The sequence below is a fragment of the Hypomesus nipponensis genome, chromosome 9 (assembly GCF_054491055.1).
Source record: "Hypomesus nipponensis isolate SF chromosome 9, ASM5449105v1, whole genome shotgun sequence".
NCBI lineage: Eukaryota > Metazoa > Chordata > Actinopteri > Osmeriformes > Osmeridae > Hypomesus > Hypomesus nipponensis.
The window spans coordinates 12,070,592-12,088,960 of NC_140369.1; the positions used below are offsets into that span (position 1 = coordinate 12,070,592).

General features: G+C 41.4%; 1 protein-coding gene across 1 annotated transcript in view; it reads right to left on the minus strand.

Moving 5' to 3' along the window:
• chl1b (cell adhesion molecule L1-like b) overlaps positions 1-18,369 on the minus strand; it is a 46,217-nt gene that overhangs the window by 17,868 nt on the left and 9,980 nt on the right. The window contains exons 2-4 of the mRNA XM_084705280.1: positions 10,298-10,353; positions 1,168-1,371; positions 73-181 (exon numbers count right to left, since the gene is read on the minus strand). Of these exons, the coding sequence (XP_084561406.1) occupies positions 73-181; positions 1,168-1,300 (242 nt within the window). The 5' untranslated portion in view covers positions 1,301-1,371; positions 10,298-10,353. The remainder of the gene's footprint in view (positions 1-72; positions 182-1,167; positions 1,372-10,297; positions 10,354-18,369) is intronic.

The window sequence follows — 18,369 nt, forward strand, 5'->3', positions numbered from 1 at the left end:
GTCTGTTAGACTGCTAACAAGCTTTCCGGAGCTGGGCTTGTCTCTCCCATCTGTGGCCTTATCACTACTCACTCTGGCTCGGGGTTCCCTTTGGCTTCACACGTCATGGAGAAGCTCTCGTCGAAGGGGAAGGCGATGCGAGAGCTCGGAGACTGCTCTGTGATGGTGGGCAGCTGTTCAACTGGGCAACACACAAGGGACAAGGCTCTGATATCCAACCTAGCCATAGGACTACATGTAGCACACAATGTTGTTGTACATGTTTCACACTCATCAAGATGGTATGGGATCATCTGTCTTTATAAGCATCTCTCACTAATGTATGTCACCATTGTAAATGTGTTAAAGTGAACAAGAGCAGATGGGTTATCGATGGTCAGTAACTCTTCCGAGATGATGTTTCAGGTTTATGAAAGCCTGGAGTACGAAATATGACATGATATCCAAATCCATAACATGAGGATGCTGAGCACTGAGCTGAGAGATTAGAAGTGATGAGTGGAGAGTTGGGGACGTCACTAAAGCTAGCTGGCAGATAGTCATCCATTGCAAACTTACTGTTAACATGACCTAAAACTACCAAATCCATGGCAGCGAGGAAAGCACAAAACAAAAACACAGACAGAAGTTTAGCTAATGTAATCCTTCTTCTAAATAAATGTCAACATATTACATGGTGTATTTGTGTTCACTAAAGCAACTGCAGGACAACAAAAGCTTTCTAAAAGGGTATTTAGTATTTAGTCCAGTATTACTTTGTACGTCACATCACATTTTCATCAACTTGTTTAAACTGTCATTTTACGACGAGGCCCTTAAGAGATATTTCGAAATCAGAGAAAAACCAAACACAATTGCTGTTTCCAAGGAAACTGTAGAATACACAGCTTTAACACAAAAAAAACAGGTTAAATACTGTAAACATTCCTCTAAATAAACAGCAATGAGTGTTGATTTGGCGGTAATGTACTAACAGTGACAATACTACCTTCTATGGAACTTTTGATTCTTATAATATTTTATCTAAATGTCAGCAGATCACTTTGATGATCACCAACTTGTTAACCATTTAATAACCATTACAGATAACGTATAACACAAAAGTCAACGCACTGTCATACCAAGTTCCAGTTCAGTACAGACTGTTGAGGACAGACTGTAACTTACCTTCCAATGGGATATCAATGGCAGTGGCAAGGTGAAAGGCACCGATACAGGCGACCACGCCCAGCAGGAAAGCCAATCCTGGCCTTATCTGGAGCCTCATGGCTGCACGGCTGACAACAATCTCAGAGATCATGGAGGAAGTGACAAGAGTGGCTTTCTTCAAACTCCTCAGTTCAATCCAATGTCATCCGAAAGGGGCGGGACCTGTAGGAGCACAGACGGCACATCAGGTCTCCCATAAATTCACCCATGTGCAGGCAGACAGATAGGCAGACAGTCAGGCAACCCCACACACAACAAAGCCCTCGTGACTGAGAGCAGCGCTCACCCAGGCATAGGCACACCATACGTTTCCAGCACAGCACTCCCTCGCATCAGCAGGGACCACATTTTGTGCCTTTCTTTTGCTTCAAATGCCATTCTGACAACAAATATACATAATAAAGCCTTACATCCCCCTTTCCCCTGGGACACAAATTGTTTTCTTGTTTAATGTCTGTTGGAGTGTGGAACAAAGACAGTATTTCCATGCACAGTACAACAAGAAATATAAATAAATAAATATGTGAGTCTGCCTGTGGATATATTAATGCTCGACAGATGTTCCAGATTCAAGCGAAACAATTAGGAATTCATAGCACAAAGCCAAAGAGCCAAAGATTTACATCATTAAGATATAATGCAGCAGATTCTGTCATGAGACTGTTGTTGCTGTTCATGTGTCTGTGGGCTCCTTTCTGAATATTCAGAGATAAACAACAGAGCCATATTTATGTGATAGCTAGAAATATGGCTGTCAGGGAGACATAAATACCACATACTGTACACAATGTACAGAGTAACCTGTCTCTGTCTGGCAGCCAGAACAGTCCATAACAGTCCAGTGCACAGGGTCATTTTCCACCTAACAGACCAAGGGTTCGGGCTATAATGAGCGGGATCTGGCCAGAGAAGAAGGCTGGGGAGGGGGGGGGGGTGAGATTGTGTCTATACAGGAATATTTTCACCTCTATGGAATTGTTACCCTCAAGCCTCTGTTGTCGAATCTCTGGGGTGTGAGTTCATTAGCCTCCATCATGTTGGCTATGGCCCAGCTCATTAGGTCACTTTATTCCTGGATCTAATTAGTTAAACATTGAGCAGTAGACCACAAGCATAAACATGGAATAGTGTCTAAATGCTGCTAAAAGGAAAAAGTAACTGGCCAAACTGTAGAGCTCAAAGTCAGCAGGGAGTCTGCAGAGAGCACACTGGGAATTTGAATACGGTAGTTTAACACTTATCAGCACATGCATACAAATCCAGTAATTACAACTGGTTGGCGCTTGTGTCTTTTCTTAGGATGATGTTTCATCCAATTAAAGCCCAAAAAAGGGATTTGTGCCCTCTTACAGTAAGCTTTTATATTACAACAGCAGTAAACCAAACCCTGTAAATGACCATGTCCAGCGAGAGAGCATTTCACAGTTTATTTATGTGGGTGATTTTTAATCTCTCTCCCCATTTTTGATTGTCTCTCTTATTTAACAAACTTGATAGGAAACACTGAGGTCAAAGGCCAGTTCATGAGAAGAAATTGAATAATTGACCGAGGAGTGAATGAGTCGATTTCTTTGCAGCCTTCTGTTTTCTGATAGGCGTACACTCTGAACCCTTCCTCTGTGCCTCATGCTAATGGAATTAACTCTGTCTGGGGCCTTTGTGACTCAATACTGGTTGTTTTGACCCATTGAGTGACCTTACTGATGTCACTGGCAGAGCAACTGAAACAGAGCTTCCAAAAGAGTGATTCCCTCTTCATCACAATAAAAGACCACCAACTTCCCTTTCCATTCATGATCCCTGAGCGTCCAGAAATGCCGGATGTGTGATTTGCTGTTCCCATTCCACTATTTCTCATAAATGTGATCTATGTTACTTGAAGCAGAGGTAAAGACCCTGGGCTGAAGGTAGGACCCTGGGCTAATTGGCCAGAATTTAAAGGTTTTTATAATCTCTTAAAGACAATGTGCTCTTTTTACCCAACGGTGTCAGCCCAAAGCCTTTTTCAATCTAACACCACTTAGATGGATTATGTTTCATTCAAACTGTGCTTGAACACATGCCATCTGATTTAATTTGTTCTCCGCCTTGTTGAGCATTTAGCGAGAACCATTTTGGCCATCTGGTTGAGGGAGAACCTTAAAACACTGGGTTAAACTGGTAGAAGAGATGATGTTGGCCTTCCAGAACAGTGTGGGCTCAAGGGTAGCCTTGTTTAAGACTGCAGGCTGTTCTTAATCCTCTCCTTCAGCAACAATCTCTAGAGCCTGAGACTGATGAAGCTGGCAGGACGTTAAAAGCTGCTTGTCGTGGGAAGGACAATATGAACTCTGACCTGCCTTAGCCAATGCTCCGAGAGGACAGAAGTTGTAGGTTGAAGGGGCGGAGGAAGGAATGGTGGAGGGCTTCAGAATTAATCTGGACCGTGTACAATCTGAAGCCATGGTTAAAACCCACTCTGAGTGATTGACTGACTGACAGACACAATCCTCTATCTCAGTGCTCCCCATTTACAGGACCTGCTGACAAGATCTACAAACCAATGATCATGTAGATGGTGACACACAACTGATAACTGAAGAGATGTAGCTGGCAGATTGAGCTAATGAGTTTCTGCATCATGCTCTCCACCTGTTGGTTTCTGACTTAAGAGTCCCCTTTTCACCACAGTTTCCAGTCTGAAATAGAGACAGCCACTTTCCCAACTCTGCATATCACTCTTTGAAAGGAGACATTAGAGGGATAGTTTTCCTTTTGGTATATACTCTACCCATTGATTAGATTTTTTGTCTGTTGCATGACATCTTGACCCAGATCCATTCCTTGATTTATTATGTTCAGACTTTTCTCAACCAAAATGTTTTTACTTCACACAATCTTTCCAAGGAATTCACTGCAATGGAATGATTAATTGAAACATGAGATGCCCCCTACACAGTTATACCATTCAGAGTTCCTATGCCGCTCTGTAGGCCTGTCTGTCTCTTTCACATGCAAAGCAGTGCAGCACTACAGACAGGAGAGTGTGCCACTACTGTAGTTTTATGCGCCAGCCCGTAATGGGATTAAGCAGATCCTCAAATTGTCAAACTGGATTTAAATATTCTGTTCACTAAACGGTTGTGACTGAAGACAGCAGCTCCACATTCCTCTCGCAATCCTGATAATGATTCACAGTAGAATGATGGACAATTGAAACAATAAGATGTTTTTCTTTACTTTAGCTATAGCAATTAACTTTGGTAGCACATTTCTGCCACCAGTATTTAGAACATGCATTTTTTGTTTTATCTAGGCTTACAGTACAATGGCCAATTTCCCATTTTGTTCACAAAAAAAGAATTTAAAATATACCTATTTTTATCATTTTTAACCCCAACTACACACTTAAAGACCATAGAAATAAGCATGGAAGATAGAAGGCATGTACTAAGATGTCCTTTTTATGTGGACAGAACACTAGCAAAAAGAGGTAGATAAATAGTTATTCCCATGCTTATGAATGCAGTCCATGCATTATTAAAATGTTAGTAACTAGAACAAAACAGAAACAGGACCCTTAATAAGATTAGGAAGTCAGAGCAATATTTAATAATATGCTTATCTAATGGTGAATTGGCTCACTTTCACTCCACTTTAGCATGCATGACAGTTCAATTATCTCACCATTAATATTTCAGGAGCCTATGCAGGAGCAGGTCTTGGGAATGGGACTCTGAGACTGGGGTTCTGGGTTGTGGAAATGAGGGGGGTCTGAAGTGTAAAGGAATGAGGCATGGCTTTACACCAATGTGTGGTGGTTTCACAGATGACTACAGGGTCTATGACCTCAGTCCCAAGTGGAGAGATGAAGAACGACCTTCCTGACCCCACATAAACTGCAGTGACCACTGAAAGTGTGGGACACATCCTTCAGTGACACTACATCTTCTATGACTGTCGAGGAATGAGGATCGCTTTTCAGAGCACCATAAACTACGGTGGAACAGCTTTTATTTAGTTATAGAGCGTTTGTTTATTTATAGTCTGGTCTTTTATCATTATTGTAACACAGTCATTTTAGCAAGTGATTGGCCAAACATGTGCTAATGGTTTAGCTCATCTGGTTTACACATGACAAAAAGAAAGTCAGATGAATCAACTGTAGATAAAGAAAGACAAGAAATTGGAAAACAACAGGAAGAGAGCTAGTCTTTCCAGGGTTCCTTTGGTCTGTTCATTTTCCATACCTGGATATACTGTAATCTCAGTTGAGTCTTTCATGATCAAAACACAAGTAAAGGTTTCTCTCATTTTAATGAGTCCTTCATTTGTTTGGATCCATGCTGTAAGCTGTGTTTGTTTCAGTGAAATATGTAGGCCTGCTGAGCATATTAAAGCGCAGCAGGGACACAAACGGTGAAGGGAAAGTCCTGCTGCCATCTCTCTTTCAAACAAAATCTAAATTTCTCTTCATTACAAAGATATGGTAAATTGCTTCATAAAAATAGCAATGCATAATTTATGTTTTGAATGACATGCCAGTGTAATTTTGAGAAAGCACCAGAGCATATCACACAATGTAATTACAATGTACGCACAACTTGTAGTCCACATTTTAGAGCAGGGACGAAAGGGATGTGTGATGTGAGGAGTCTGTCATAACTATATGATGTGGTTTTATCACGTTTTAGCGTTGAAAAGGTGTGTGCACCTGTCTAAAGAAAAAAAATCGCGAAGCCCTTTCATTTCTGCTCAGCTCACATCTCTTTGAAGCTCTGAGTACCAGAGGGGTGCTCCATGCCCAGGACAATAATCATATTAGTCTGGGAACCTCACAGCAGCAGAGTATTCAGAGCCTGGACTGTGGAGACAGGGATATTATTTTGTGTGAACCAATGCAGCAAGGTCTTCACCACGTTCATTCAGTCCATCTGACTGATGTTGGCAATTTCCCAGGATGCAACTGTGCCACAGAAGGACATGATGGATGGGACTTATACTCCAAATCCCTACCTCCATCAAACTCTAAAGCAATTTACTACCTCCCAGAATTCAGGATTTTCAATGCCTCTCACAACAATATATATCTATATATCTATATATAAATATAGATATATATAGATATATATATATATATATATATATATATATACATACCGTATATACTGTCTGGTGAAATGAATATATGGACATGATATATAGATATATTCACTTGGTATTTATAGATATATACACAAACATATATATCAATGTGGGGGAGGGAAACAGATTGAGAGAAAAGAGTGCGTGATTGTACTGGATTGTGCAAGAAATAAAACTGAAATTACGTTAGTTTCATTTTTTCCTCTTACTCTTATCATGCAGTAACACTCGCGTCTCTGATTCATTGGTTATATGTTGTATGCATCCATTTGTCATATGATCATATTATGGATAAATCCATGTAGTATTTCCTCTGATGTACAGCAGGACATCTGGACACCATCCTCAGGCTGAGCTGTTTGACACAGCTGTCGGATATGTGGCTCATTCCTAAATTAACTTTGTCAGTTTATGGGGTTGATGGGAGGGTCAACGTGACAGAAATCGGAATGGGGTGAGCATTTTTTTGTTGTAAATAAGCAATTACAATATTTGATAAATAAGGCAACATCCCTTTTTGTATGTGGTGATTTGAAAGGGCTACCTACCGGTCGGTATAGGCGTTTTCCTCACATTACTGAGTGACATATGTGTGATTATTATTAATAATTGTTTATATATATATATATAAATCAGTATCACAGAAGTACAAAGTGTAGACTGAGAGTAAAAAATCTAAAATAAGGAAGGAAAGGATTGCAAAGATTCAACATGTAAATCCAGACAATGTGGCTCCTTTCCGCTCTTGAGATCCTATTTAATGCCTCTCAGCTTGTCTCCTGCACGTGCAAAGACCAAAACAAGCTAAGATGAATGTCACTGTTCAGGGCGTAGAGACAGATCCCAAGACAAGACACCATACTTACAAGACTTAACTTCATTCTCAGCTCTGGTCCCTTGTGAGAACAACCATTCCTTCTCCAGGCAATAAAATCCAATTGAAGATTAGAGTATAAATGGCAAACTTTCTGTCCTGGGGAAAATCCAGGGGACTGCACTGGATGCGTCTGTTCATGCAGGATCCTGAATCACACAAGCTTGAGATCGAGAGAGAGCGAGGCACTGTAGACACATATGTTGCCAAAGCCTCTAGCTTGGCAAAGAAGCTCATTAAGCCACTGACAATCATTCCCACAAAGCCCAATCTAAAGGCTATTCACTGGGTGTGTACAAAGGAAAGAGGAAAAGTGGAGGAATGCAAGTTCCATCTCACCCCTCTCAGTGTCCGGCCACACGTTTGCTGCACCTGAAGACTCCTTAAGTGCTATTTATAATGTTAGACAACACAGGTGAACGCAAACAGTAAGCAGTAGGTGGGAAACAGGAGGATATAAATCATCCATAGAGTGAGGAGGATCTGCTGAGTGCATGCTCCTGCAGTGTAAAACACAGCAATCCTCTTTGTAAATGAGGGACAAGCTCCTTAATTCCTAATGCTGCTGTAGATTGTATTTACGTATTAGAGAAGTCAAGGATGTGCTAGTAGTATTCAGTAAACAGTACATCTGTGAACAGGTTTTGTCCTATGACCTATTAGAACTTGATAATCCATTGCCAATGTTTTTGTTTATTTGACCTGAAGAGCCAGTCTCACGTTAATCAAAACTGGGGTTTTGAGAGCGACCGATTTTGAGAGCAGGTTACAGACACAAATTGGCGACTCCAAGACTACCCAGATGGGGCAAGGGGAGCCTGTGTGACCTGTCAAGGGGAAGCAGAGAGTGCTGAGACTGTCGATAAAAGCCTTCCACAGACCAACAAAAAGCGCAGCCTCTCTCCCACGACACAGGGGGGAGGGGAGAGTGCACCCCAGTCTGGATGATGTATGGTGTGGACTCAGGTCTGTGTCTTGGGCTTTAACAAGGAAAAGGCAGAAAATGAAAAGGGGGAGGGGATAAGGGTCATGCTTGAATTATGCTGATGCAGGTCGTAAAACCGCTGCAAAACCAACCAAAGGAATGGAGTCTTTAACGTTGTGGCATTTGTGCAGGCCTATGCAAGGTTATTAGCACTTGTGCCTTGCAAATGCTGACAGCTGGGAAACAGTGGGAATGAGATGGTTTTCTTTTTAAACACACGTATTTCAAATTCCACCAACTGGGATCAATGTCCATTAAATACATCACACTATCCAATATATGGTGGCTATAATATTATAATTAAAATGTAATCATAATTAATTAATTCATATGCATGACATTCTGAGGCAACATTAATTTCATCCTCTGTGACATTCAATAAACATATTAGCAGGACATTACAAGAGACATTCACAATAGATGTGACCACTAAAAAGTCCCCCATTTCTGAATGGCTGTAATAGTGGAGATGTGCTGCTAGGGACTGTCTGACATTTGCCTTTAGATAATGAAAGCAGATTGCCAAAGTCAGACACTGAGAACCCTTACATGCTCTGTGGAGCCAGCGCCAGACCCTCAAAGCCCATGAGCACTCTCTCTGAGCAGCAGCAGGATGAAGCTGCCATTATGGCCACACAAACAGAGGGAAGCCTTATGAACTTTACACAAATGCTTACTGCTTGGAGCTGGGCGGCTCTGGAGGCCAGAATGACGGCTAGGTACCGGGGGCAAGCTGCCAGTTCCGAAAAGCTTAGTGTTCACGCACTCAAGCCCAACAAACCTGACATTGTCCTGGGCACTGCCCCGGGAACTGCCTCTTCCCCTCGCTCTCCACCTCCTCAGCTCACTCACACAACCATGCCCCCCCACCCCCCACTCAATGAATTAGACATGACTTACAGAGGGGTGCAAAAGCAAACATTTATTTACACTTGGAGTCATTTGTAAAAGTGCCGTAAAGCCAACTGGGAGAATGTCACGGTAAATGAAGAGCATCTAAAGCTGAATCAGTCAACTCAAACTTTGATTTACTGTCTGTCACATTTTATTTTGTTGGGTCATCATTTCAAAGCCTGACATTGACAATGTTGGATCTGTGCTTGAATCACTATGATATTGCTTGAGGTTTCTTGTTTCACACACGTGACCACAGGTGACAACACAAAACTGATATTGGTTACAGAAAATGTTTACACTTTCATTTACAACACACCGTGAAAAGATTCTCTTCATCTGTTCCAAACAGCGATTTCCAAGAGCTATCTGACCAGTATAGAATCAAGGTCTCATAACCTTATCAAGTCAGTGGTATTCATTTAGACCGATTCACTGCCAGGTTCCCTCAGGCAGCATGGAACAGAAAATAAACAGCATTAGAGCTACACATCCCAATCGCCGAGGGGGTTCTGTGTCCTAAAGGCAGAGGACAAAAAGAAGAGCTGGTGTATTCACCAGCAGAGAACCACCACACTTTGACCTCAGTGCTGAGCTCTGAGCATCTCCTCATGTCCTGTCGGAGAGATGTATGCTCAGGCATTAGCTCAAACTTCAAAGCTTGGACGGAAGGTAAGGTAGGCTGGGTCAATGGAGGACAACCTGAGTGGGGGAAGAGTGGTGGCTGCTGAGGCAGCACTAAGGCTAATTCAGACTAGATCACACAGTTGGCAGACATGCAGACTGTACACAGTGTGAGGCTTTTAATTGAACTTCAGGCAGGCGGCCCATTTCCTACCCAAACTGCACTGCAAGTCATTTAGTCCAAAACAGGCGATAAGCGCAAAACCTGAAATTTGCATAAAGGCACAATAATATATGTACTAATATGAAATGCATTTCTGTGAATGTGACAAATAAAAAGGAAGGCCACTACATCTCCACAAAATGTGCAGTAGTCAATCCATATTGTGTGTTGCCATGGTGACAAGGGCCTGGTGTATCACCACATTGAACACTTCAGTGTTGGTGGAATATTTTCAGAGCTGATGCATTCTCTTGACAGTGGTGCTGTACTTGACCCTGCTCTTCTGAACAAGAATCTCTCAGGTGTTTTTGGTCACGGTTAGGGTATTCCATCACAATCAACATGCACCTCTGTTTGAACTTACCCTGATCCAGAGCCCTTAATTGCAGGATCTGCTGGGCACTCTACAGTAGGCGAACTCTACCAACAAATAAAAAGCAGATGAAATTCCAACAATTTAATTGGCCGTGTTGATATGCAATTCTCCATTATCCCTGACATTTTAATGGTCTCTCTCAATTGTTTCCAGATCCAGGTTTATAGGTGACATTTTCAGCACAACCCTCTGAAAAGAATGCCTGATACATAAAACTAGCACCAGATAAATCAAGCAGCATCCAAGGGAGGCCGGCCACTCAACAAGGTACATATTGTGCATAACAACTATGCACAGGCTCTAAATTACATTTTCTACAATTTGTTTCATACAAAAATAATGGTGCAGCAGAAAGCCATCAATTCTAAGCATATTAAATGGTTCCAGGTGGATCCTAAGGTAGGAAAGTTCAGTGGGAGTGGTCCTTTGTAACGTCTGCGGCTCTGAGAAAAGGGCCATGTCCTGTGGTAGAGAGTGCTCTCTCAAAAACCAGACATCCAAAGCTCCCAGATGGTGTGCCCAGTCATCATGCCAGTGATTAAGGGATCATGCCTCCTGATTAGCACACCTACTGAACACCTTGTGCTAACTACATCTGTTCCACATGGGCCTACATCAGAACTGCAGGATGAGTAATTCTGTAGCCTGGTCAATGATTAAGCAGGATATCCCGACAGCGTGTAGACTACAATACAAATACAACCAAATATTTTCAAATAAGTAAAAGGATCATTATACGTCACCTTATTTTAAGCAGGTATGGCTGTCTGAAACCTTGACAATGAAGAGTTGTGTCTCTGTCATTTCTTATCTCCACTCACAATAGTTTTGTCGACAAGATCCGATGAAGTGTCCACTTAGAAACCCATTTGAATCATTTTACCCCTGGAATCAATAAGACATTCCCCCCACAAGGTCACTTCACACAAAAGAGCGGGTTTCACGTCCTGTTATGTGTGGGGGGCATACACATTTGACATAGAATTCAGGGGCAAACAGATGTCCAAAGACCGATTCATTAAAATAACTGTGCTGTCTTTCATTCAAATGTGTTGGCATAGCAACTGAGCTCAACCTGAAGAGCATACCCACCCAGAACAAACAGCATTCCAAATGGTTGGAGGGCTTCTCACATAATCACACACACACACACACACACACAATGAGCGATTCAATTGTAATTTAATGGAAAGATCCTGCAGGCAGGGAGTAGTGCAGATCATCATCTCCACCATCTCCTAGCAGCCAGCAGCCAGCAGTCAGCCAGCAGCGGGCCACCTGTCAGATAGAAGAGGTCTATCATAAACCACTCCAGGCACTATCCATTCAGCCAGCAGCTACCATTGTTCTCACATCGGATTTAGCCAACAAGCTAAATTAATTATTTCCAGAAAACAGACTTTCTCTTCTGGTCCTATTAAGGGAAAGACAGCAGCTAATTCAGTAAAGAACACTTATGATAAGTAGTAAGGATCTGAGGCCTTGTATGGTGCATGCTGTCTGCCATCAGTCTGCCATCACAGAGGCAAGGTCGTCTGCAGAGCTGCACCACTAATCCTGCAGTGGAATATGTCTCAGGGATCTGTCTCACATGGACGCACACCTCAAAGAGAGGAGGCAGACCAGTATTTGGAGGGAATTAAAGATCTGTGTGTGTGGGATCGAGGCTGTGTCCGTGTCTTCAAACTGGCATGCAGGTCAATAGGTCTGCTGCACAACCACCCTAGCAGCACCCGTAAAAGCTTACAATGGGATAAAGCAATGCAAAGGCAACTTCAGGGTCTGTTGCTTTTGTTTACTGGATCAAGGGATTCAATTTAATGTCATTTTGAAAAAAAAAATATCTATATTTATTTGGCCAATTCAGTTAGATTGAGAACCTGCGAACAATTTATATTTTCTTCATATTAAATGAAGTAGTAGTGTGCATTTGTGAGAACATACAGCAACTATGTGTAGAACAAAAACGGTATAGTCGCCTATACACATGGGTCCCCAGCCGCGGTGAGAAAGGTTTGGTGGTTTGGTTCTCATTGTGCAGCCTTACCTTTTCCCATGGCCAATTAGCTCACGTCAGGCAGAGGAGCCCGAAGGCAGAGTTCTATTAGGTGGAGCAGGAAACTGCATTAGCATGCTAATGTCCCTTCTGGCCTCACCAAGAGGGCTTATAGTTGCAATATATTTTTATCATCAATATTCTTGGGGAAAGTATGTTGGATTTGAGTCATTCAAAGCAGACAATCATTCAACTCAACAACAAGTTTCCTTTGGGTTTTGTTGAAAAAACAACACGTCAGCAGGCGCAGTCTGAAAGTTTCCCATTACCTTCTAAAAAGACCTGCAATACCCATGGATGCAGTAACAACAGTGAACATGGTATCAAAGAGATTTATGGAGGAGTATTAAACAGCACCTGCAGGACACATCTGGTGGTCAGAACCCCTATGGTCTATTAAACATGCGTCTATTTCCTTACTGGCCATTGTATGATTGTATATCAAATAACCACCTGCAGAAAAAGCTCAGCTACAGTGTGTGTGGTGAAGCTGTCCGAAACATAAACAAGGCTGATTATACACAACCGTAATCACACTAGCCTATATAAAATGAGAAATTCATTCTCAGAATTCTTTGAACAACAAAAAGGTTTCTTAAACCAGACAGACATCTGATGTCGAGAGACATGTAGAATATCTCTCAAAATCAAATTATTAAAAAGATCTCTAATGTCTCAGTCTCTGAGAGTCTGTTACACTTGAAAGCGCCCTCAGATCAATGAAACAAACGTCTACTTCACTGAAACACTGCGCACACGGAAAGTTATCTTTTGGAAACTTGAAAGGCACACGGAGCATTAAAGAACCCAGTGAATAGGGCTTTTAGAGAGCTGCCTTTGTCAAACTCACATCAAACGCCCCGACTAGAGAGAGAATAGTGTTGCTTTTTGTTGTCTGCGTGTGGGTGAAACTTTTTGCTGTTTGCTGCTCTAAAAGTCACATAGTAGAATTTACCACTTCACTTCTTCCATTCAAAGAGGTCTGTATTTGATTTGAAAATGATTCAAATTATGTTTTTGAAGTATATGTCATAAACTTTGATGGCAATTTTCCACTTGTAAGGGAGACAATGTGCCACTCACAACATAATTCTGTAGTATATTGTAGTCAATTGCAGTTGAAACAAAAGCAAAATGCATAATTTATCAATTGCTAAATAAACAAACTGTTCAGTTGTACTGGGACTACAGCATTCATATCTGAACAATCCATGTATTTTCTATCTTAAATATTTATTAATTTTCCAACTATTGATTCGAGAATCAGAATAATTTCTGACATACTGTAAAATGTGGATGCAGCTGTAGGGTATACTAAGCAATTGTGTGTAATGTCTTCCATTCTCTTGAGTCTCAATGACAGGGTGGCAGAAAGGTAAGTGCTTGGTATAGGTCTGCCCTTCATATGAGCAACAAGCAAGTAATTTGAGGCCTCAAGAGGGTTTAAGTGGTTGGGCTGCAGGAAACCTCTGGTGTAGATTCTTGAGGGGCCATCTAAATGTTACCCAACAGACATTGCAAAAGCATTTAACTCTTTTACCCTGGTGTAGAATATAATATAAGTGGGGTATAATCGAATTATCTCAATCATAAAATCGAAACTACCATGGGTCATCATGAGTAGACGGAAGCTGGGGAGAGAAAGGGGCTGCCTTAGAGCCAGGAGGGGGTCTCATTAGTGGTGATATGCCATCTGTAGAGTGAGCTCAGCAGTGATGGTATATAGGCAAAGTACTCGTGCTTCTTAAAGAAAGTACTGTAGTTAGTTTAATGAAATTGAGGCAGTGTATGAGATTTGTTGAGAAATGGAAATGGAGATCTTTGGGAATGGTTCAGTAGCTTATTTAGAGGAAGACTGTATCGACCAAGATAATGCCCCTCCCAGGGTTGATACCAATTCCTCTGTGTTAACTGTGAGCAGCTGGGTTATCATGGTACATGACAGTGCAGTAGTTGGATATTGGAGAGAAAGCATGGTCTCCACAACGGGTCATTGTTAGATGTCTAGATTGCTAGAAGCATCACAACAACAAAAAATCCTTTGATGTGTATGCTTAGATTAACGGACTAAAAGGATGAATGAAGTTTTCCATCCTATAGTCTTATAAAGGAAGATCATACGAAACCATAACTATAGACTGAATAAAGTATGTTCTTTGTCACTATGTACGACTAAAAATCTAGACAATCTTTGTGACATTACCAATGGCACTTAATTGTGGTTGCATGTGCAAATATTTAACTAGACTCCGCCTTTAACCTCAAGTTGCCTGAAGTATACTTTCAAGAACAGTCTTTACATTGTGCCAGTTCTCAATTGGTGCAAACTAACAAAATGGCACGCTAAAAAGGAGCAAGCAATAAATATTTTCACCCCCCAGTTTAGTTAACAGTTGTTCTTGCGACTTATAAAATATATTAACGCAAAAAATAGGTTAGGTCCCTCGACTATTCTCATGAAAATTCATGAATTCTAACATGGAGAGCTTTGAACTCTTAGATTCATTGAATGAAAAATACTTAATTCAACTTTTGACACATGCTTTATGTAACTTATCACTCAGAAATACCCTGATGGATTGTCATTCTGAAATTGAACTATGTTGTTTAAGATAAAAGGATACAGGATTGCTGAGGACAGACATTTTTGAAAAGTGCCAGGAGACAAGCGGATAGCATGCCTCCCAAATGGCACTGATGACAAGTTTCACTCTGTAGAACACATTCCATGTATAGTGATGTTTAATGTGCACCTGATCAATACACACATCAATATTGTCATCAGGGATTCAGCTCTTCCTTGAACACTTCAATACTTTGCCTAAACTGTTTAAAAGTATTCCAATGCAAGATTATGTTAAAATAAAGATTAACTAATAAAGTGTTACATTTAATATACTGGCGGTCATATTAAACATGCTTCTCGGTGTTCTCGATGTAACCTACAGTAATTCAACTGAGAAGTATGGTATAACAGCAGGATGTGAGCCTTTAGAAGTAAAGTAACACAGCTCAATGTAATGGGCTTTTACTTGGAGATTGGTACATAGGTGGTGAGGCACTCAGGCAGCTGCTGTCTTCCGGAACCCATGCAGATTAGGAAAGAATGACTTTCTCTTTCTCTGTCCCCTGCTTCTCCTTCACTTAGTTTACACAGTGCCTCTCCTCTAGACAACCTGGTACTCCTGCCTTTAAAACAGAGGGGACACTGGAATAAAATGTCATCCCCTGGAATTGCCTTGGGTCACAACAACAGCACCTGTTTTATTGGCCCCACAATGCCTTTGTTCTGCCTCCAACCACAAGGAAGTTCCCCAGGCACATGGAAAAGGGTGAGTTGTTATAGCAACGTGTCCCCACAACATCAATAACTTCTCGATGAGATTTGAAATGTCATGGACCAAGCAATTCTCATCATTCTGCAGAAGTGAGGCTTAGGTGAATATTGGACTGAGTGAAGGCTCAATGTTGTCTGTATGAATAAAAACAGACATTTTAACAGGAAACCAGTGTCATTATAGTCGCATTTCTCATGTTCTAGAATATGTTTGGGTGGGGGTTTCACGAGGCAAAGAGCCTTGCAGCAGCCCACCATTAGGACAGACTGTTCCATGTCGTGACATGGGAACCCCAATAAACGTGTTAAGAGCCAGAGGCATTAGCATTTTGGAAGCAGCTGAATAGAGGCGTTTGTTCCTCTTCCTGTGCCTCCCTGAAAGACTCTATTAAAGGGAGGTTTAGGGATTGCTCTGTTTTGGACATATTCGAGTTGGGATTGCAAGGGAGAAAGTTGGACAGTAAATGTACGTTTTCCTTGGAGATCTTTTTTTTTTTAATCAGTAATTTATGCACTCCTCTCATAGGTTAGAGAAGTTCTCTTGGAGTTTAACTGAAGTTCCATGGAAATGAGAAGTATTTTCTTCACATTATGACCGGAACTACACGTGCTAAAACATTTTTTTCACAGCTATTCACTCCTACAGTATATACACCTATTATTTTATACATTCCAGTCTCATCTTAAAGATTAAATCCACAAAACATTGAATCAGTCAATACATGAGTGCACTATGATTCATTCATGTTCCATTCTAGCACTCGTACAGAGAGAGAGAACAAAAACAAAACATGCTCAACAAAGATTTGATCTTTATAAGCTGTGTGGGACACAAACTGTATTTAGACTTCAACATGGCTTGCTTCTTGAATTTTCAAAGAAAGTAAAATGCTGTTGAGCCAAATACATTCACAGATTCAACTGTAATGCTTTTTAAGAGAATAGTAATTGACAGAACAGCATCCCTCTCAGATCCACTAACGCCACTTCTATTGATCTTCGGTTCCAGTTCAGGCTGAGGACACAGCAGGAGCCCTGGTCAGATCAGGGCCAGCCTGTATCTGTCTGTCCTCCTTCCTTTCATCCCTGCACGGCCACACTCTCATGGGTAAAATACGGTACCTTTTGTATTATTACATCATGCATAATGCATGCAAATGCTGCAGAGGATTCTGATTGGTGATAATAGCAGGCATGCTGTACTGTGGTGTATCAAGCTCCAAGTGGGTGATTCTCATTGAGCATCAGTAGAGGTGCCCTACAGTGTCAGTGGAAACAGGACCAGCCATCCAGAATGAGGTTATTGAAAAACAGAATTGATCAAAACCTAACTGAACTAGATTTCCCTGAGAGCCTGTAAAAGCAGCTTGATCCATTTACTTTTGGACCTGTTCCATGCTCATGTTGGCAGAGGTTGCTCTGGCATGGCTCAGTCAAGCTATAAGAAGATTAAACAACGATACAGATGGCCTTTAAATGTATGAGATGAAAGTCGGACATTGATAAAAGTCTGAGTATTTGGCAGAGGTATGCCATCGCAGTGTGATATTTTCAGAATACAAAACTACCCTATCCCCTCGTTTGATCCTACCTTCTGAATAACATTGTAATATTCTTGCAAAAAGATTATTGACTTGAAATTGAATTGCATGTACATTTATGTGAACAAAGAGATGGCACAGGCCAAAGTAGAGAGGAGTATACAACTGGACAAGCAAGAACAAAGCAAGAACAAATTAAGCTAGCCTCCTGCAGCCTGCACACCCAAGGGTAAAGACAACCTCTACAACATAGCTCATCTTTTAATCAGATTAGACATAATCACTGGTAAGGAATCAAAGAAGAGTGTCATTAAAAAACCAATGGGCCCGCAGCAGAGATCAGACCCCCTGCTCTGCATGACCAGGCTGTGCATTGATCTTGTAGAATATGACTATTGATCTGCATCAGGTAGGACAGCAAACAGCCACCGGCTAATCATTATTAATGATACCCCGTGTGACAGATAGGAATTGGCTTCAAGACAGAGCCGAAGATGATTCATACACTGTCAGATGGGAGTTCCAAATGAACTTGCAGAAAATCCTACTGGAAACCCTTCCCACATGTTTCTAACACAGTTGCCTCTGGTAGACCTACCTCCGTCTCCTTTGAGCTATTCAAAATAAATGAGAGCAACATCAAGGCACTAGAAACTGTGTTCCTTTCATGCTCTTACAATGGTAAACAAGCCCTTTCAATACCAAGAACAACCGGTTGGACAATGTTAACCCACATTGACCAAGTAACGTGATGGTATAGAGTGAATTGACCTCAAACTCTCCGGGGGCGGACAGTGTTAAATTACTCTGAGAGGTTATTGATTGGTGAAGTGTACATTTGGAGGAGAGAATAAGCGTGCTTTAAAAGGGAAATACAATGACTGCAGGCTGTTCAGCAAACAGAATTTGGACGACAAAAAATCTATTGCACTACCGCAGAGTTGACAGTGCCCACTTACTCTACAGGTTATGACTGCCTATAAAGTAGCTAGTAATTGGAAAAAAGACTATGGACATTTACCACCTTATGACTGAATTGATGAATGGTCCAAGTCATGACCACATATTGACTTCAAACATTGCATTCAACAGTATCATGATTAATGATTGTGATGTACCTGCATTC